Source organism: Rhyacophila brunnea, unplaced genomic scaffold (assembly GCF_057557595.1).
Source record: "Rhyacophila brunnea isolate RB1 unplaced genomic scaffold, BYU_Rbru_1.0 scaffold_20, whole genome shotgun sequence".
NCBI lineage: Eukaryota > Metazoa > Arthropoda > Insecta > Trichoptera > Rhyacophilidae > Rhyacophila > Rhyacophila brunnea.
Genome location: NW_028232860.1, coordinates 23,958,893 through 23,981,006, shown reverse-complemented (window position 1 = coordinate 23,981,006; position 22,114 = coordinate 23,958,893). Strand labels below are relative to the sequence as shown.

The 22,114-nt window shown below is 34.8% G+C and overlaps 1 protein-coding gene across 2 annotated transcripts in view; it reads right to left on the bottom strand.

The window, feature by feature from the left end:
* LOC147071440 (proteasome activator complex subunit 4-like) overlaps positions 1 to 22,114 on the bottom strand; it is a 49,826-nt gene that overhangs the window by 22,778 nt on the left and 4,934 nt on the right. Inside the window, exons 2-13 of one of the 2 annotated variants that reach the window (XM_085948347.1) lie at positions 20,420 to 20,560; positions 19,376 to 19,483; positions 14,477 to 14,590; positions 14,297 to 14,341; positions 12,447 to 12,660; positions 10,711 to 10,864; positions 9,355 to 9,532; positions 5,396 to 6,820; positions 4,610 to 4,787; positions 3,583 to 3,837; positions 2,293 to 2,549; positions 468 to 713 (exon numbers count right to left, since the gene is read on the bottom strand). In XM_085948347.1, the coding sequence (XP_085804473.1) occupies positions 468 to 713; positions 2,293 to 2,549; positions 3,583 to 3,837; positions 4,610 to 4,787; positions 5,396 to 6,820; positions 9,355 to 9,532; positions 10,711 to 10,864; positions 12,447 to 12,660; positions 14,297 to 14,341; positions 14,477 to 14,590; positions 19,376 to 19,483; positions 20,420 to 20,560 (3,315 nt within the window). The remainder of the gene's footprint in view (positions 1 to 467; positions 714 to 2,292; positions 2,550 to 3,582; positions 3,838 to 4,609; positions 4,788 to 5,395; positions 6,821 to 9,354; positions 9,533 to 10,710; positions 10,865 to 12,446; positions 12,661 to 14,296; positions 14,342 to 14,476; positions 14,591 to 19,375; positions 19,484 to 20,419; positions 20,561 to 22,114) is intronic. The other variant, XM_085948348.1, reaches the window with a different exon arrangement.

The window sequence follows — 22,114 nt, the reverse complement described above, 5'->3', positions numbered from 1 at the left end:
CTATAAACGGAAGTGAGTGAAAGATGAAATTTAAAATGGATCAGTGTTTTAACGATAAACGCATGCACCGGGGTTAAAGTATTCCAAGCACAAATTGTATTAATATAGAAATGGCAACATGTATTGCAATTATTGTTTGGAAATTATTCATTCCTTTTTGATTGGTGTTCGTGTAGATAATCGATAATTAATACAATAAAAATTCCTTTGTCCGAAACTATAATTATGTACCATTTCTGTTTATAACACATAAATATTTGACAGCTGTCAGTTATGTGTCAGAGTTTTGCCACTAGCATCACAAATTTAGTTAATTAAATTAAATTAAGTTATTCAAATATTGGCTGACTATTGATGAAGCCGATTTATATAAATAAGTACTACTATGCATACGCATAAGCCATCGAAATATACGACAATTAATCGTGCATGATATTAAAAAAAGTATAAACTCAATAATATCTTACTTTTGGGTTGATTCAGCCCCCTTAACTAAAACATTCGTGAGTTCTGTATAAATTTTGATATTGTGTTCTGAATTCTTTTTCGTCGTTTCATCAGACTGTGCCATCAAGGAGATGAGGTGGGGATCTTCAATTTGGGATGTGGAAAGTAAGGCCTTGGCCTTCTCTAAGCAGACATCGGTCCACTGCTGCTTGATTGTAATTGTCGGGAAATGCAAATGAACGGCATTCACAATGCGCTCTAACAGCCTGAAAAATACAATAAAACAAACATCAATAAACCATCTACATACTCTGCTTGTTTGTACGTATTGAGATCAAAAATGTTGAAGAAAACTTTCTCTACAAAACAGAGTCTAAATATAAACATAATAATGAAGCTGACAAAGACTAATAGCACCTGTGCACATGCATGGATTTAATTGAAACAATAGTGTATTTTAAACTATCGCGATAACTGTTTACACATAAAAGTGCCGACTGCCTCGCCAATCTCATTCTTCCAGTGTAAGCAAGACGCGATGTTATCATTTTATAGTACTATTTGACAGGTTGTGAAAATCAGTCATGCCGGAAGAAATACAAACTACGCGCAGAGCATTTTTGACATTTACCAATTTTCACAACCAGTGAAATAGTACCATAAAATGACAACGCGTCTCGCATACACTTGAATGAGATTGGCGAGACAGTCAGCACTTTTACATGTCAAACAGTTATTACGCGATAGTTCAATTTACACACTATTGCTGCCAATAAATCCATGCACGTGTGCAGGCGCTATAATCCTCATTGCATGGTATGTAGATAAATGTTTAGTGAGTCATATGAATAATTTTAATAACGCTCCCGGAGAAGGGCACAGTTTTATCATTGATTATAAATGGTGATTTTTATTGCATAAATAATGTTTATAAGGGGTTGGAACTCTTCTTTCCTCTATTTATAAATGATGAGTCGTGGGTGTCTCGAAGAGTATACGGTATATTTGATTCTATACGGTAGCAATACAATAATTTGATATGGGCGAGTATAAGAAGTTTCGAGATAATTTATACTGGAACTACGGTGTAGTCAGACCATATACGTAGCTCAATCAAATAGCTCACTTGACTCTGATAGGGCTTACAGCTAACCGTTTATCCGTTTTCAGAGTGGAAGCAAGACTACTGTAGTGAATTAGGTGAATTAGATCACTTGACGAAGCCAAGCTCGACTCATTCTAATTGATTACCGAAGGCCAAACGTCGCCTTATATAGTCAAATAGGCGACTCCTTCGCTGTCGTCTATGTGATAATGTCTGCGCGCTGTAGTGGGAACGCCGGAACACGGGGGCGCGCAATAGTGGGGGCACCCGGACAGCGCTATATGCAATATCCGATGAGTGAAAGAGAAAGTATTCGAAGGCCCCGCGCTATATGTTTCCTATTCGGTAGGTTCCAGATATAATATTCCGGATCGTGGCAGGTCATACAGTATTAATTATCTCAAAAAAAAATTTGTAGGTAATTTAGTACTAGTAGGTCATTTCATTATGATTGCCGCCATTGTTATGTTCGCTGTTTCTCTGCTGCCATCTGACAGGTTCTGTGTATGGCTGCAACTTTTTAAACTACACACTTCAGCGTCATTTTTATTGAGCGCTTCCAGTTAAGTTGCATGCGTCTACGGATATTTATCCCGACCAACAATATTGAATCAATGCAGACAAATGACAACGTTTGGCAGTGTTGAATTTAAAATGAAATTTTACTACTAACAGAGATACAAAAGTAGGTATAAAAAGGTTGACTAGCCCTGGTGAGATAGATATTGTCATATTCTTACCTGATAACGCTAGGCTTTTCACTAGGTTTAGAGAGCACAAAGGCGGGCCAAAGGGTAGCGACAACGTGCCAATCATGTTTCGCAACGAGAGGAGTCTGTTTGGGCCCCAGTAGGCAGTAGAGGGCGCCTTTCAACCGCTCGTGGTCAGCTTCGGGGTCGGACGCGAGGCAATCCACCAGGCGCGGCAGGATAGAGTTGAACGAGTAAGTGTAGTGGGATATCATCCAATTTAGACGGATCTGGGCGCGCATTCGAACCTGCAAACAATTCAATATTTTTGATTGTGTTTATTAAATCTTTTCACCTTATGTAGAAAACCCCTGATACAAATTGTAGTGATTTTTATGGGAAAATTACTAAATGTAGCCATCCAATTTTCCATTGATTTAAGGTGCTTGAGTTCACCTATTTCAGTGTTTTCCAACGAGGGGCATACGTCCCACCGGGGAGGCAATTTAAATTTTTTGGGGGGCAATATGCAAATAGTTAATATTTGTTACATTTTTTTTTGTTGAAAAATGCATTTTCGAAATATTTTTTTTTTGATACTGCAACCCTGACTTTCTGAGAAAAAGACGGCAGTACTGTTATATTTATACTTATCATTATTATTTTTACTGAAAAATGGCAGGAATATGAAGGAGAAATTTGAAAAAAGATCAACATTACATTCATTATTCTCTTCATTTCATTCATAATTCAATTTTTACGATCATTTACTTATATTAAGAATATAAACTAATATTAGAACTATGTATTTTTTGTTTATTGAATAATTAAATAATTTTTCTGATGTGTTCTGAATTAAAACAGCAAGAAACTCTAATCGTTGTTAGTAGTATATTTACCATATAGCCTGAAGATGCCGAAAGATGAAACCTACGAAATCGCTAAAACTGATTTCCATGAAATAGTAACATTCATCAAATAGAACATAAATTCAAATTGCATCGAGTAACCTCAGCCGATAGCATTAACAATCTTCAATATTTTTCTGTGAAAATTGAAAAATAAATAAAAATGAGGAAAAGTGCGACCACCAAGCTGACAAAAAGATATTGTTTGGTCTACCTATAATTTTTAACACTAGCAACACAATATAATATATTATTAGCTAATCACTTCAGAGTGTCGAGACAATCCGATTGATACCTGAACTGTTGCATTAAATAGTATCTATAATTGAGAATTGTTCACAATGGTTGGTTTGAGTTTGTGTCAGACTTTATTTAGCCATTAGTGACGGTGTACCTACATATTGAATAATGTAAATTAAAGATAAAATCTTACAGCGCTATAACGACTAGTAGCGAGTTCCAACAAATCAGCCATGATCATGGCATGAGTCTTGTGGAAGGGGACAGCACTGGCCTGCAGACGAAACTCCTGCTGCAGTAGGGCACGGTCGATGAGAAGCGTCCGCGGATGACCCGGTCTCCCCAGCAGCCGGTCTCCCAGCGCCCTTTTCACCACTCGGAACGCTTTCAAGTGGTTTTCGAACTGACCCGAGTTACTATTGCTGTACACAACCAATTGCTCCCAAATCTGTAAATTATTAAATTATTTTAGTGCAAACTATAGTTGTGTGAAACCTCAATGAGATCTTTTTCTCTCATGAGACAAAATTCGGTGGATAAAACTTGTGACAATAATTATTATTTTTTAGAGTTACAGTATTCACAAAGTCGCCCAACTATTAAGTGGTAATCGGCCAGACGTAAGTCATGTAGGTCAGTGACTTTCAAACTTATACACCTAGGTATGCCCTTCATGTCTAAAGATTTTTTTACAGAACCCCATCTTCTCCACTCAGTTTCTCAAATTAGAGACCGTTACCCAGTGACATGGGTACCTAGGAAAAAGTGTCACCATTATTTTATTAATCTGTGCTGTGATAAGCACTCTGTCATATAGTGTGACACGTCATCACAGCCATACGGCCATCCGAGGAACTAAAAACTTCATGTACACACCTCTCTGCCCCCGCATTCTGCATGCTGCATTGATCTAGCAGTAGAGTAACCACTACTGGTGAAATATACACTTATAATATGCATTTACATCTATCGGTAAATCATGCAGTAGTTTATTTGTATCATTGACCATTAGCTGTGTAGTGTGATAATGCATTAATTTGATTATTTAATAAGGGAAAAGCATGAGACACACACGCAAACAACTCATACAGTATTATAATTTCGGTTAACTTTATTTATTTATTTTATTTTCAAGCAGTTAAATCATAAAGATTATCATGTGAAGTCACGTAGAATCAAAATTTATAAGAATATAGCACATAATTAAAATAACCATTTACCGAAATAAGCGAGCACAAGTTCTTGGTGTCATCTTCATTGGAATTTAAGAGTTGTATTTGCAGATTGTGCATCACCTCTGTCACCACTTTCCTCACGTTGGAGCCATCAGGCATGGTCACAGTGCCCACGATTCCTGTCATAACCGTGAACGGTGTGGGTGGGAGTTTCGATTCGATTCTGTCAAATATTTTAATTAAAAATCATCAATATTAAATACACCTACGTAAATATTTTTAAAATATTTCAGAGATACAGAATCCCGATTTTAAGTGTAGTTTCATTTTAGTATATCTAATTGCCGGTTTTATTTCATTTCCCACAATTTACATCTGAAATAATCAAAATTTAATCAAATTTAACATTAAAAATCATTGTAATGAATTTCAGACGCATGTGTGCGTTTCTATTTATAGAAATGTCTACCTTGCCCAAGACCAAGATTACACCAATTTTTTGTTGTTCTTTTTTATTTACGCCCTTTCAAATAATATTTTAGCAAAGAAAAACATTGTCAGTCCAAGAGAAAAAGAACATTCTCGAAAAGGTGAAAATACGTTGACATAATATGCTCCAAACCAATTTGAATTCTCATTTTAATACGATTTTTGTGTCCCTTCAAAACTGTAAAATTGGGTTTTCTCTGTATGTACCTTCAACCATGTGGAGAGCGGTGCTTTTAAATTGATTCCTGATCTTTAAGAAAGAGGATTACGACAAGAAGATGAAGATAATCCTAAATATATACCTATGACTTATTAGTTGAAACATATAATATGTACACTTACAAAACAACAGCTTCTTTATCCCACTGCGGCAGGAATGGATTAGCTGCCATCAGAGCCCTCAGTATGCAGAGAGATCTGTTCAGCTCTTCTCTGGTGAGCACAATGGACCCGTCAATGTACCCTTTGATCCTGTCCAGCTCCCTGGGCAGGTATCTGTTCATGATGGTCTGCACGCATTCCACCTCTTCTTTTCCGGGCGTGTGCCACTCCAGGTTGATGTCCTTTAGCACTCCCGGCTTGCCCCACTCTCTTATGGCCAGGAAGTCTTTCACTCCCGCGTCGAAGTTCTTGGTGCTGCTCCTCAGCTCCCGAGGATAGACGCTCGACATGGAGAGGATGAGGTTGTGCAGGGTCTCCGCGGCGAAACAGTAGCCGTTTTTGCTTATGAGGTTGAGAGTTTTGTCCAACACTGCGAGGATTCTGGGAACGTACACGAGAATCTCTTTACCGTCGTGCTCTACTATGTGAGACAGCAGAAGCAAATTGAACAGCAATTCGTTATCGAGATTCTCTTCCTTGGCTACGTCGGCGTTGTCTCCCAAAAGTTCGGTGATGGAGTCGCACAGGTGGGGGATGAACATCTTGAAAGTCTCTTTTGCGTTGACTCTGGCGAAGGCCTTGCAAAGGGAGGCGGCGGTCTGGCCGGCCACGTTGGTCTCCAATATCCTATCAGTCACAAAGCTGTGAAACTTCTTTAGGGCCATTTTGAAAATAACCGTGGAGGACTGCATCAGCACACTGATGGCGGCGGAAGCCAGGGCGCCTTCACTAGTTGACTCCAATTTGTTACGAATGGATTCCGATTCCTTCTGCTCCATCCTGGTGTGTTCCATAACGCTGGACTCCACCAGGGTGAACACCCGATCGAAGAACTGCAAGACGAAGTCTTCAATCTGAGCGGTGGCCTCGCAGACGGTGTGTTCCTCCTCCGTTAAATCTTTCCAGTGCTCCGAAGCTCCGCTGCAGTCGACTAGAGGTATAAAAGTGGCGAATACGGCTATAAAATGCAAGGTGACCAGAGTCTTTTTGAAGTCGTTGGGATCCAGGCCGGGCAGGGAGGAGAACAATAATGGGATGACATGTGCGGGTCCTTCGGGGTATCCGTTCTCATAACCGCTGACGAGTGGCCTGGCCACGGCGATGACGCAGAGCATGGCGCAGGTGAGCTTATGAGGTTCGGTGAGGGAGTCCAGGCTATTCCACATCTTCTCAACGGTGGGGGCAACAACCATGGCGGGCCGCAGCACGGCCAGATCCTGAAGAGCGGCGCACGCATCGCTTATCCCCATCCGGCTGAACATGGCCTGTAGAGCCACGTTTAGCATGCAGTCCACAAAGCGGGTGATATCATCTTCGGTAAGCTTGTGGGAATCAGGAACTTTGTTTTCCCACGTCCGTTTGTAGTTAGTGCGTTCTCTGTGAACCCTGAAATAAATACATACTTTAAGCATACAAATTTTTGACTTTGAATTTTGAGAATAATTGACTAATTTAATGGAGTTTATTCTTGCTTGTGGGTTTTGACAGATAGATGAGAAAATAGTGAAGTTTGCTAAAAATAAAGTCCACAATGTGAAATGAATCGCAACCAATTTAAACAGTAGATCATAAGTCATTTCTTTGCAGCTTTACTTCATATATCTAGGTTCCATCTAACAGAGATGGTTGTCTTCTATATTTTTCGTCACAAGAGTCATTTATTTTGTGTGCAAATAATTTGGACTATATATAGAAGGAGTCTTATACATTATTTCTGTTATAACATTTGATTTGACAGTGAAGTTGGTACACTATTAAATTAATAAATTAATAAATAATATATTAAATTAATTAAACTATTAAAATCACTCAGTTGCCATTCTCATTTTTTAACATACGCGATGGCTGCCATTTTTTATGTTCATTGAGATTACTTACGCGAGTGCAATTATAAACGGTTCAACTAAATAATAATGCCTAAATGTTATGCTTATCTACTCATCATGACGAATTGCCATTTTATACGCCTTGCAAATTGGCAAAATATCATAGCAGTGGTGTGAAGTTCTCTGCAAATTAACCTGCAATGCGAACTCATTTGTCGCTAACTTAATCAGTAGTGGTACTTTTTTTGCTTCAATTTCATACAATTAGGCTCCATCTCTATAGAAGAAGTTTTTTTCAACAACTTTTTGTTTCCGTCACATATTATTTATTTATTTAAAAAAGACAAGTTGAGTAGGCACATAAAAAATTATTAATTCAGGACATTCACAACATGACATTTAGAATACAAGTATATAAAGTACAAGTAATCAGTTAGAGAGAAAACAAGGTAGAGAAAAAAAACAAAGCAAAAAATAGTTTTATACAAAAGAAATAAAACAAAAAACAACAATAATCAAAAAAAAATACAAATTAAACATTAAAATAGAATTTTAAAAACAGAATATATCGTCGGTGTTTTGTAAAAAGGGCAAATTAACCAAAATGCTATTTTACAGGAGGATTTTTAACTTTTGACATTTATTTGTTAATTACCTGCGGACAATTATAAATATCTAACAAGTTTATAATAAAGCTTAGAAAGAATACTGTCATTATAATAGGCATTATTATATAATATTTTAAAAGGCCTAATAGTTCACATTCGTAATACTAAATGGATATTCGCCGTTACGATTATCGCTTTTAAGTACTTTCCTGTGGAGATACAGATTCACCGTTTTTACACAACAAAGCTAGTGGGGTACATATTGTATTTTCATTAAAATCTCGATTTCGCCAAAATGGTTGATTCGCCCTTTTTACAAAACACCGACGATATAATGCATCGCTAAGAATATCTACATCTCTAGGGAGTGCATTGACCAGCCGCACAGCCCTCTCTATCGGTGCCTGGTGAGCCTGACATGAGGAAACAGCTTTCACCCAAAATAGGTCACGCATGTAATTGACGGGTGCATAAAAATTCAAATTTTCTAGAATATCAGGATTGGAAACTATACCACGTGAGAGCAGGGAAAAATGCTTTAAGAGCAGAAGTGACCTACGAGCTACAAGAGAATGAAAGCGGAGCATGCCTTGAAGAAAGTTAGTCGGAAAATACTCGTTTGAGAAGCTGTCAAAAGGAAAATAATCATAAACTTTAAAATAAAGATGACGAAGAAATTTTTTCTGAACACGCTCTAAAACAAGCTTATAAGAAACCTCATAAGGACTCCAGATAATGGACCCATACTCAAGAATACTCCGTACTAACGACACATAGTGTACGAAACACAGTTGGATTATTCAATGGCTTGGCTTGCTTCATGACGAATCCTAGAAGCTTGCTCGCACGCAATGCCGTAGAAGTGATGTGTGAGCGAAATGATAAACATGAGTCAAACAATATGCCAAAATCTCTAATTTCTGATTGACGCTTCAGTAATCTATTTGACATATTATAGTTGAATATAATTGGAGATCTTGATTTCTAAAAGCTAATACACACACATTTGTCAGTATTAAATTCGAGTTTATTTTTTTTCAACCAAATTTCAATTGAATTGAGATTATTTTGTAATATATGACAATCTAATTTCAATGCGAATTGACGCATGTAATTTTAAATCATCTGCAAAGAGTAAAAACTGGATTCCATTTATGTATAACATTGACAATGTCATTAATGAATATAAGGAACATAATTGGGCCAAGATTTGATTCTTGGGGAACACCTGAATAAGTTTGAAAGACGTCAGATCTACACCCCCATCTTCACATATTGACAGCGAAATTTTATAGATCCACCTACTGCACTTAATTTGGTAATGAGAATATCATGATCTAATCTTATGAATACCTCGTTCAAAATGATTTATAAATATAATTTGCTTATAACAACACCACTATAATTATAATGCTATTACATATATTATTTTTTTTATGATTTCAAATTCCATTTACACATTATTATCGATCGATGTTCACGTTACCTTTGAACGAATGTGTGCGGCAGTTTACGAAGGAGTTCCCTCAGTCTGACAGACCATCTGCCGTAGTTGGCACTGTGCAAATAGGTAACCACAGTCGTCATAAAATTATCCAAGTGCGTTTGCACAGAACTGTTCGGTCCAATGGCAGACACGATCCAAAGGGCCATACCGCAAATATCTGTCAATCAAGAGTCAAAAGTATTCAACATTTTAGAAGGTATTTGATGCAGAAATAATAATAGTATAGTTACTTAACACATATTATTCAATCACTACCATTCATTCACACTAGAGAGTCAATAAAATACTCTTTGAGAGTATTCTTTGAGTTACAGTTTGGCAATGGAATATGGCAACCCAAGGAAAAGGTGATTGAACTAAGTTTAAATGGTTTAAAATAACTCCTGGAGGCCAAGCAGTATCTAAGCTATTCGAGCAGCGTGCTTCGATTTTGTATGAGAAATTTTATTTCTGCTTCGGCTGCTGCACAATGTGAAAGTATTTTAGCAGACGTATTTTGCGAGGATTGCAATATCTTTCGCTCAAGGAAAAAAAAATCAACAAACATGTATATCCTGCAGTTGGCAAGATTGCGTGCATGAATCAAACAAGTTTGGAAGCTTCCCAATTGTGCTGATTTATTACGCGCATGTAATATCTGCGCCTGCGCAGTAGAACAATAATGGCGAACCTGCCGGTAAAAAAACAAACTACTCATTTGAGGTTAATCGATTTTCAATACACCCTGTCAAATAGTAGTATGAAATGACAACATCGCGTCTCGCTTCCTCTTGACGAATGAGACAGTCAGCACTTTTACGTGTAAACAGTTATTGTCTTGATAGTTTAAAATAAGCACTATTGCCGACAGTAATTCCATGCACGTGAACAGGCGCTATTAGAGCAAGTGCAAGTACATTATAACAAAAATTTGTTGAAATCCTGACACCGGTTAGTAATTAATGTAATTGATACATTGATTTAAAAAATACAAAAGCCGACTGTCAAAATTAACACAATTTGTGAAGCACTACTAGTTAATTTTGACGTAATTAAATATGATGCACACGGTTTAGTGGTAGAGTATATTGGCGCAAATCCAGTGTCCGTGAATTCGAACTTTATTCAAAAAGATTTTTTCTAATACTAGTTATATCTCTCTGAGGTGTTTTCAAATTATGTAATATGTTTAATAGCAAAAGGTTGAGCTACCGATGACTGCCATGTGGTGGGGGTAGCGAACTGGTCGCCAACTCTGGATAGGAACAGATGAAGAGAGAGGGGGGAAGCCAGGACCAACCCCAGGTTGTCACACCTCTGATTACGATAAATAGTTCTATCGTGAAGCAAGCTTACCTATACTATGCTGCTTCGTGCTCTGAGTCTGTTTGTAAAAGACTGGTAAATTGAAAGACCTAAGAAATCTTGTGAACATCAGGGGAATGTGAGGCTCCCAGTCTATGTATCCAATATTATTGTGTGCCGTATTCGCCATCAGGATCATGACTTCCTATAAATAAAAAAAAAATCATATTAATTATACTTTGTCCATAACACGTCAATATAATTATTTAAGTTCGAATACTTTTCTAGCTCAATTTAAATTAAATCATCGCTTTATTTCATTTTAATTTGTAGTTTTAAATCCCAATTTGAATTCTAACATACTAGATCAGGGATGGCGAACCTATGGCACGATGAATGTTTCATTTTGAAGAGAATAGAAATTACTATTTTATATATATATTAATTTTTTTTGTAAAAAAGTTTTGCAAATAAATATATACCTACTTAAGTAATTATATATAATATTACAAAATAATGACGAAAAGTAATTTCTTCAGGTTTTCATAATATTATGTTTAGGTACCAATCGATGCGCACACGGAAACGACAAAATGTATGCATAAATAATGAAAAATTGCATTGTATAAAAAATTGCAGGCAAATCATTTTCAAGAATAATCATTACGTTTAATGTAAATATACGATTGCATAGGTCGGTCCTTAGGATCGGGGAATTAAAAATAAAAATATTCAATCAACAAACCTTATGAAATTAATTATCGGCGATCATTCAAATATATTAACTGCTTGTTATTTTACCTCAAACCGCTCGGTGATGGAGAATATAATATGAAAAAAGAGTGGTTTAATTGCTTCCACGATCTCTTTGGGTAATTTAAAAACAAGGAAAAAAATATTCAAAGAATAAAAAATATGCCTCGGCTAGAAATACGGTGAAAGACAGAATATCAATTTCTCAATTGTAATTTTGAAACCTTTTTAATAGAATTCTTAAAAACTATTTTTTTAGAAAACTTTAAAAAAACTTTTTTTTCGCCATAAAAAACTGCTTGGCACGGCAGACAGTCGAAAAATATTAATTGGGAAATTTTGGCACGCATACGTAAAAAGGTTCGCCATCCCTGTACTAGATTATATTAAGCAATTATACATCAAGGGCACACACATCTAAAAGAAATTTCATTGAATAATAGTAGTGTTGAAAACCGTCAAAAAATTAAATAAGAAAAATTCTTTTAGAGTCAAAAATATAGCTTAAAAGCCCGAAAGAAGATTTTAAATAAAGCGTCGTTAAATGATGACATAAATATTTAAATGGACACTTAATAGGTTGAAAAAACTTGACCGAAATAGGCGGATAATTAAGAATATAAGGTAAATTAGGGATCTAATCCTGAACAATACATAAACATAAACAAGCAGAATAGGTCTTTGCCAGTGTGATACCCTTTTCTCATCATAACTCTCAAGACTCTATTACGTTCCATGCCTGGCTATTTACATCCTGCAATAGTGCCAAACACAGGTTAATTAGTTAATACTGTAAAATTGTATCTATATAATATCCATTCATTATATTGTATTTTGTGACTTCATTTATGTAAGTGTACTTCTTTGAGGAGGCATAATTGCTCAGAAAAAAAGTCTCAATATTATAAATCTACTTACACTTTGCTGACCACCTACTATTCCTTGACTAAAGTACACTTTCTCAAGATATGTACTCCATCATTGTGTTACTTCGAGTGAATAATCGAAATAGAGAGAGAGGTGAATATACTTACGGACTCCCAAGGAGGTGCATTATTGCATATCTGCCATATGGACATGAGATCATCGAACCAGAGCCGGAAACCACGGTCCATATCAGCGGGCCGATTGGAGAAAGGCAGGTACAGCATCAGTTGCTGGATGGACTCCTGAGTGGCGCACTGCCAAGGGCTAAACCTCGGCAATATTTCATCAAGGATCTCACGCGTCGCAGATATATGGAAATACCTATAAATATATGAATAACTTTACTATCTTCGGTCTATTACTTACAGATAATAACATCAATCGGACGCATACATAGTAGACTTTTTTCAAACAAACATACTGCGTCTACACTGTGTCCGGAGGTACATTATGCTACATGTATTTTGTAAATGCCAGCAAAATAACATTGACAAAATCGACATGTCGCAGTGGAGACAGATTTGTAAGTGCGACACGGCTTACAGCTATTTTTTAAATTTGCCTTAGTTATCCCTCTTTTTGTTAGGCTTTCATAATACATTCAGGCTCTCTCTTTCTCTCCATATCAGAAGGTTTATTCAACGCTTTTAATTAGATAATAGTAAAGTGGAAATAAAGTTCATACTGAATTTTGTCACTATTCATCCTGTTTCAACAGCAATTTAATAGTTTTTTTTGCAAACAAATATTAAATCCCTCCAATGTCACTATTTCTACTTCATTTTTAATACTTTTTACTACATTTAAACAACACGATTAATATTTTTTCTACATTTACTCAGTCATTATGAATATAAATTGTAATTGATAATGTTGTAATACTTCAAAGATGTAAAAATGTAACATTATGCAAATCCTTTTTAGGGGTTTACTACTTGGGTTGGTTGAGGGCTTTTACAAGACCCAATCGGCAATAAATCCGTTTTGTACATCTAATACCCAACAGGTAATATTGAAATTCTAAACCAGACTGGCCCAACCCGCGGCCCAATTGAAGTTTTCAGCTTTCTATATTTTGCATTTTGGTTTTCAAGCATTAAAAAAAATCGTTCTCGTACATTTACCACATTTAACATGGAGGTGGAATCCGCGCCTCCAAATTTTACTAATGGAGCTAATATAACTGCAATCAAGCATACAGTTAAAGTGCATTACAGCAGCATTTGGGACTACATAACGCTGTGAATCGTTCTTTTCGAAATTAAGTGTCGCAGCAGGTTGCTCGATGAAAACACGACCAATCAATGTGCGTCGGTTAAATTACCAGTCAATATGAAAAAGATATCAAACATCTATCATATTATATATATGTGGCCCACCTAAGTGCAGTCATATTTTTTTGGCCCACCAAACAATTTGAGTTGGACACCCCTGTAATCTAAACAATCAAATCCACAAGCAAAATCAAAATTTTTTTGCTATGGTGACCATGAGCAAAATAATAGGGCATTGAAAAACCCAAACAAATACATATTTGTACCAACTAACATAATAAATGCCTAAAACCCCCATCAAAAATTCTGTAAACGACAGAGTTAGGAAGAAAAGAACTTGTTCATAATAATATTTGTAACTTTTAAATGAGACGAGCGAGGAATGCTAGACCGGAGTGGACAACAATACAAAGAATAAAACATGGCAAAAAGAAGATAAAGTACCATTGCTTCACTCTGCGTGGCTGGAAGGATAGAGGGTAGGTAGTCGGGAAGTAGCCTTGAAACCGCCTAATCTAAATCGCCACTTTTTTTTTCGCACCAAAGTACGTATAGGTACCTAGTTTTAATAATAACCTTATATTTCGTGTGAAAAGTAAAATATACTTTACATTTTATATCCCTAAATCCATGGTAGGTATAATAAAAGTTAATAATAAAATTAATGTAAACGAAAAACTTACGGTTTAACACACATTATCAAGAAGTCAAAAGTGGACTCCAGCGACCTGCGAATTCAAAAAAATCAATTAGTTATTTAAGTATGTTTAGTTATGCAGCGAACAGTTGCCTACACCTGGACACTTTACCCAAAAGCGACATAAATCAAGCCACCTCCCCTATTACATAAAAATCATTATTACTCGCTGTCAAAGGCGGACACCTCGGCTGTCGGCGACGGAAGCTTGATGCCCAAGTTCTTCAACAGCTGGTGGAATGGCGACATGCTGCCAACATCATCTACGCTGTTCTTTGGCCTACACAATTTTAATAAACCCCTATACTATATACATCAACATAAATATTTGTAAATGTCAATATTGCTTTATATATACAAACGCGAACTAGTTAATTTATGTACAATAAGTAACTTTATGAGTCAATTAAGAAAGAGAAAAGGAAAGATTATGGAAGGAATTAATTGAGATCAAAGATGTTTCGTGTAGAAAATGGAGCCTTCTTTGGTTCTCCTAAGATAGCTGAAGAAAATGTCAGTTTGTCATATTTCCCAGTTGCCATACAGCAGGGGTGGCCACAACTAGTTGATAAAATTATGTATGACGATTGACTGATATTTCTTGTAACTATATCATGCGAGAACAATAAAAACCCAATTTTTATAATTCTAATGTGTATTTTGAAAATATAACGATACGAAAAAATTGAATTAACAACAATAATATAATTATTATGTATTTCACTTCTAAAAAATTAAGTACACATTAACTGTAATTTCGACATAGTTACAGAATAATTGTGTACAGGTAAATCATTTACCTGTATATCGAATATTAGAAATCTTAAAATTTATTTTTTATTTTCATCCGAAACTTTGCATTGCATAATTTCAGCAATTTTGTCCTATTGTACGTGATATGAAGTTACCGCTACCACGCAGTAAAATTATCATTATTCAATCGTGAGCGATGCTCTGTTTTGATTGCATCCATTGAAGAGAAAGCCGATTCGCACAGGATATGTAGAACCAAAAAAGCAAGTTAAATATGCTGCAACTTCCCAAAGATGTGGATATTTGTTTTCACAAATTAGGCTCCAAAAATTATCAAGACTTTAATAAGCTCTGGCTTTCAGGACCACATCGCATTTTAGTGTCAATATTTATCCTTCAAGTGTGGCAAGGTGTGTAGAATCGATATCTAATAAAATACTAATCTTTAGGGCTATTTCTTCCGCGTTTATACTATCATTAAATGTAGTAACAGAAATGTAGTAACATCTTCTAAATTAGAGAAATTCTTAAATTGCACGTTAAACTCCGTTAGTAACGTTGATATGTGACTGAAAAACTGACTAACCATTATATTTTGCATATCTTTACACTCGGACCTCATATTATCAAAAATTCTAAAATCACATTCCTTTAATTGTTGTTCATACAGTGAAAGTTTGGTTTTAAATGTATTCACTGCACTAATCAAATCAATTAATGACTTTTTTCCCCTTGAAGTTGTAGATTCAATTGATTTAATTTTTCTGTAATGCCACAGAGAAAGTTAAGATCAAGCAACCACGTTTTGTAATCTAGTTGATGATATTCTGTTCCCTTTTTTATTAAATACTGTTTAATTTCAGGTAACATTTCTTTAAATCTTTTCAAAATCTTACCCCGACTAAGCCACTTTACGTATGCAACAAAAGTTCGCCATTTTCCGATCCACATTCTTCTAATAATGATCGAAATTGCCTTCTTTGTAAAGCTTTGCCTCGAATTGAATTCGCAATTTTAAAAGCAACATCCATCACGTGATTCAGGTTTAACACTTTATTATTATGTCCGCGATCAACGCACTGGCCATCCCTGCATACAGCAACCCATTTTATTGTGACATTTAAAATATTTTATGAAAATTATTGAAAGGGGCGAACTCATATGCTAATACCTATACAAAACTACGAACACATTTTTTAAAAATACAATATTTGATATTATAAAAAACATGTAAACACCATTATTAAGATGGTTATATTGTTTTCATAAGCGGGTAACTAAATCCGATTAAAACACGGCTTATAATAATAAGTCATAGCGGTAGTATATGAGGAGCATGGCCCTTCAAAACTATAAAGTCAAACTTTAGAGAGATTAGTCCTCACCAGAGAACACAGAAGAAATAATGGAAAGTGAGTTACCTTCAGAGTGTGATAGTAACAAGGTTTAATTCTCAAATGTGGAGAAATACGGGATAAACACATAAAGATGTGTTAAAGAATATGTTATTTTCAATAGTTACATCTGTATCATAATATGCATTGAAGTTTGTCACCCAACCGAAACACGCATTAAATGGACATTACGGAGGCTAAGTATTTCAAGCATTTTATGGTCTGACCGTCATTAAGTCATAAACAAAATTCGGCTTCAAAATCTTGGTGTATGGTGACCAGTGTTGCCAACTGTCGTTGACAAAAACATGCCAGACGGGGTACGAAAACAGGCTATTTGGCAAGAAAAAATGCTAGATATTGTGAAAATAAAATTGCAAGTAAATTTACCTATTCTTACCGAGAACGAAGTCAATATCTTTCCTTTCACGTATCGAAAAAAAGTGCAAAAATCGAAAAAATATCTATACGACTAAAAATCACATATTTTAACAGAAATATATTTCAAAATTGACAACAATAATGCCTGTATTGTGTCAACGGCGTTCAAGTTTCATTTCATGTCGTTCCGATAATCGTCAAACTGATGTCACATACCAACCTAAGCACACATAAATTATATGATACCATTTCACTATAAGGCCATGTATACTATTGTTTCAAGTGTTAATATGTTGTTTTATTTGTCACGCTATATACCTACTAAAATAGGTACCGACCTACCAGCATTAAGTAGGTATCTGATAGTCAGAAATTTAATGCGCATGAAAATAAATAAACTAATTATCTAGCGTATTTTCAGCACATTTAAAAGCTACAGGAGACATCAAAAAATGCTAGTAAAAACGCCACAAGCCAGATGCCTATTGAAAAATGCTAGATCTGGCAAGAAAAACGATAAATTGGCAACGCTGATTGGACTGGTTTCACATTTCTAAATCTGTTATGTAATCGTCACACTAAACAACCAATAGAAACAACAACCGAAGAAATGTACAAAAAAGTAGAAGCTTTAATTTTGGCAGTCGGACGACTGAATTTTTTTTGAATAGCTGAAGGAATGGGAATTTTAGCAGGTATGGGTCCCATCATGCCAGGGCTCAACATGTTAAAAAAAAATAACAAACATTTTCATTTAATAGCTTACTGGGTACAAATAAATATAGTGTACACATTTTATAATGATTTTAGGTTAATATAATTGTCTTTTTCGATAATAATCATTGAAAGACAATCAAGCCAAGCTGAGCTAATAAAATGCTTAATCGATTTTGACTTAATTACAAAAAAGGTGGTAAGTAGTAATTAAGTAGCAAGTTTTGGCGAATTCCCGTGGAGCCATGGACATGAGCTCGCAGAACTCTGGTTGAGAATCACTGCTGTCAGACATGCATTCTAATAAAGTTTTGAGGCAATAGCGAATGGACAAACAAATGTGTTTTGGGATGAAAGCTTTTTTCGGTGATATAAAAAGTACAGAAAGACTGATATTACAATAGGAATAAAAGATACAAGTTGTAGAGTAGAAAAATATGATATTGAAGAAGTTATCTGAATGACCAAGGACTGAAAGATAGTCAGTAACATTCAGCAAAGATACCATGAAATATGCCGTACTACCTAATTGGGGTGCTTAAAATACAAGTGTACCGGTGACCAAATAGCATAAATTGGCATTAAAGTTTTAATTGGTTCTAAAATCTCATGAATTTAGACCGCCACACGAAGAGGTTTCTTAAATATACGATTATAAATTTTACAGAACTGTTTTCTACATTCTATAAATGAGGTCATGTTATCAAATGATCTATTATTACTATTCCAAGAAAAAAACATTTCGTTTGGTCTATTAATATGTTTAGTTTTTGAAACAAAAATCAGGCCATAACATTCATATTAAAGACGTTGCTATTAAAATAATAATGACTTTTTAAACCAAGTCCATGGAATATAATTCAACGTTAGGAATAAAATGCTCGTCAATTCCCACAGCGCCTCAATTAATTATGGCATTTAATTGGTAGAAATCCATTATTATAGTAAAGAAACAATAAATTCTACGGTATCTGACTGAAATAGATTTGTTTTCTAATATTAAAAGAACATAAGGGCAACGGTATGTCAAAATAAATAAAGATATTCAATCTTTAAAATGAAAAAAAAACTTTGGACGGCTTCGACGATTTTACAAATGAGCAGCTTTGGAAAATTATATTATGGCAATCGGCCAACAGGTAAAGAATCGTGATCCCCAGTATATGTCAGTCTCGACACTGTTCTTTAAAAATTCCGAAATAAATCTGAATCTGCCAATGGATGCATGCCGAATAAAATTAAAATTCTCTAATTTATAATAATGTCACCGCTTCACCTTGAAGACAATTAATTTGATAACATGGGATTTAATAACTTCAGTATGTATGTTCATACATTCACAGCTTGCAGCATCTATAACTAATTTAAATAAAAGCTACTATATACAAAACTGACAGGTATTCAATACTTATGCAAATAAAGGTCACAAGAGCATGACAAATTTTCTACGACCTGACCTCTGTGACTGCATTTTAAAACTTTCATTTGAAAATAGAATAATAATTTGTTTAAAATCCAATGACAGGAATAAAACAAAGGAATAATGACAGACAAAAATTTTGTTTTTGTATAATACACAAAATAAAATAAATGTCATTTTATTAATAGTAAAATGGTGCTAAATAATATAACACTATGATATTCCAGATTTACATTGATAAATTTAATTTTAGGTATGTTGAAAATAGCTCGCTACTGAAAGATACAATTTTCATAATATATTTACAATTATTCAAATCAGCCATTGTGTCGCCGCAATTAAATAATACAAAATTAAGAATGTAACAAGTATGATAAATTGCTTATAAAATGGTAATACTTACGAGAAATAATGATATATCGATAATGATTTTGAAAAAATCTTTTGAGCAATGTCATACAAAGGCCGCCATGGTATAGTAAGCTCTTCGGGAGATATGAGGTGCCGTTTTCTACAATAAAAAAAGCATATTTAAGCAAGTATATATAAAATGTATAATTTGAAATGTTTCATACCGATTCCTCATTTATGCAATTTGAGATATTTGTTTTAATAATTATTATATACATCATAAAATGCTAGCAATAGTTTACACAATAATAAATAATAACTTCAAATGTTAGAGTTCATCCCTTTGGTACACAAGGACATGTCCCTTTTTTCTATAACATCATTAATTATTTTGAATGTAAATTGACTGATTTCCAAGAACATTTATGTCAAAAATATCCTATACAATATTGCTGCAGTTATACCTGTGTGGGAAAGGAAAATGGAAATAAGTCCTAAATCACTATTTTTTAGGAGAGCCCAAATAATAACGGGTTTTGGACAACTTTGTATAAAAACTTCTACATTTTTGTGCGAACTTTATTAATTTAGTGGTGTCTATTCCACTTGTCCTTTTCCTCCTTTATTCACATAATATGGCATTATGATTAATGACACATTTAACTGATTTTTCAGACATATCTCCCATTTCCTTTCACACACAGATCAGTCAGTCACTGTACCTATTATAATATTATACTTAGATAAAAAAAACTATAATTCCAAAATAATGTTTCTATTTTCAAATGGATATAAACATGTCAACAAAAAATCCTTCAAGATTATACCATAGACAGCAAATTTTCAATCGCATTATAGGTACAGACCTACAAACTTACCTGAAGAATGGGATGGGGGAGCCACTGTCGAAAACTACCCAATCAAGACTCGTAACTGGACAAAATCTGACATTCGAATGACATTTTCAAAATGGCGTCCTATGGTAGTTCGTAGTTCCAGTTTTGGCCATTCTTTAGATAAGTTTGTAGGTCTGTAATCGAGAATTCATGTTTCGAAAGTGGAAGATACCTAATTTTTATTTACAAATTTAACTTACTTTGTCAACAAAATAAGTAATGTTGAAAATTTGTGCAGTTTTGTTGGCTCCAACTCTGGTATGATAATTAATTCGTAAACCAAATGTATCAATTTTATGTGGTCTTCTTTTGAAAATTTTAATCCATACAACTTAATATATCTGAAAGCAAATAAAAACAAATACGTATTACTTCAAATATAGGCACCGTTTGCAGCTTACTAGAGGGCAACTCACGGAATATCGGCTAAAGATGACACAATATACACAATGTAGGTACATCCAGTTTTGATTATTATAAAGCAGTGTTTCCCAATTAATTTTATCCCAGAAAAATTATATTTTGCACCACACAACGGAACCTTGTAAAAAATATTAGGATAGCGCATACAAAATATTGCGCCGCAGGTGAATTTCTTTCTTGAGTTTAAGTTCGCATGTTTCAAGAAAGCGTTGATTTTCTGAATTGTAACTTACAAAACATTGAAAAAAAAATTATCTCTAAAATAAAAAAAATAATTTCAGGAGTGATGAACATACCTACATTCTCAGATTAAGTTAGATAAACAGATGGAGTGTTTCTATGTAGAAATACTATGAAAATTTTGACAAGGGAATTTAAGCCAATGGTGTTACGAAGGTGTTACCTACTATTTAATTTTTTTCATAAAGGACAATTTCCCCCTACAACTACTGTACTAGTCAGTGAATACAGTCATACTGAAAGGTATCTAGTTTTCAATCGATCTACGCTCCGGACTTGCCTATATACATGATTTATTTAAGTGAATATGTCGGCAATGTTGTCTAACCACGAAATCTATATTCCTGAAAATATGTCAACAACTCTTACCAAAGTTCAAACATCCTAACTAGGACTTAAATGCCGTGATGCCACCGGACTGCTGAATGCAAAAGCAAGGCCGAAGAAATTACCCCCGTATAAAAATAAAATTCTTTAAATAGTTTCATTGCACAACAAATAATGGATGCAAAAATGTATTTGAGAAAATAAATATTTTTAAGTGAATTTAATAAAATAAAAAAAATACTTGGCACAGAATAATCTGGATACAAACTTTAAATTAAATGTAATAATATTATCTAATATGCAAACTATCATGACAAATGATTGACTTTAAGTAAAATTAACAATCTAAACCGCTATGTTTAATTTGTGATTGAAATATGAAGGGTACAGGAGAAGAACATGTTATGTCACACAAATGTCAAACTGAGATATCATTGATTAAAGACTTTAAAGTAAATGACTCTAAAGGGCGTCAGTTTTTGTTTGGCGCTGCTTATAGCGCTCATCCGTTTGTCCGGTATTTCACAGGGGGGGACTTGTGGTTTATGATTCCTATATGCTATCAAGAGTGTCTGTAGACCATAGACAATACATGTTTTTAACCTGAACGAAATGGACATTTCTTTTTTTAGCCTGTATGATAATTTTTAATGCTCTATAATGCGTTCAATATTACTGTTAAGCCGCGTTGACACGGTCCAAGTACGATCCAAGTACACTTGGACCGAGTGCCATCCAAACGCACTCGTATGAGAAATCTTCATACTAATTATTCCTATCCAAGCTTGGATGAGTAGGACGCGGTCCAAGTAGCTTGGATAGGAGTAATTTGTATGAAGATGTCCCGTACGAGTGAGCTCGGATGGTGCTCCATCGAAGTGTACTTGGATCGTACTTGGACCGTG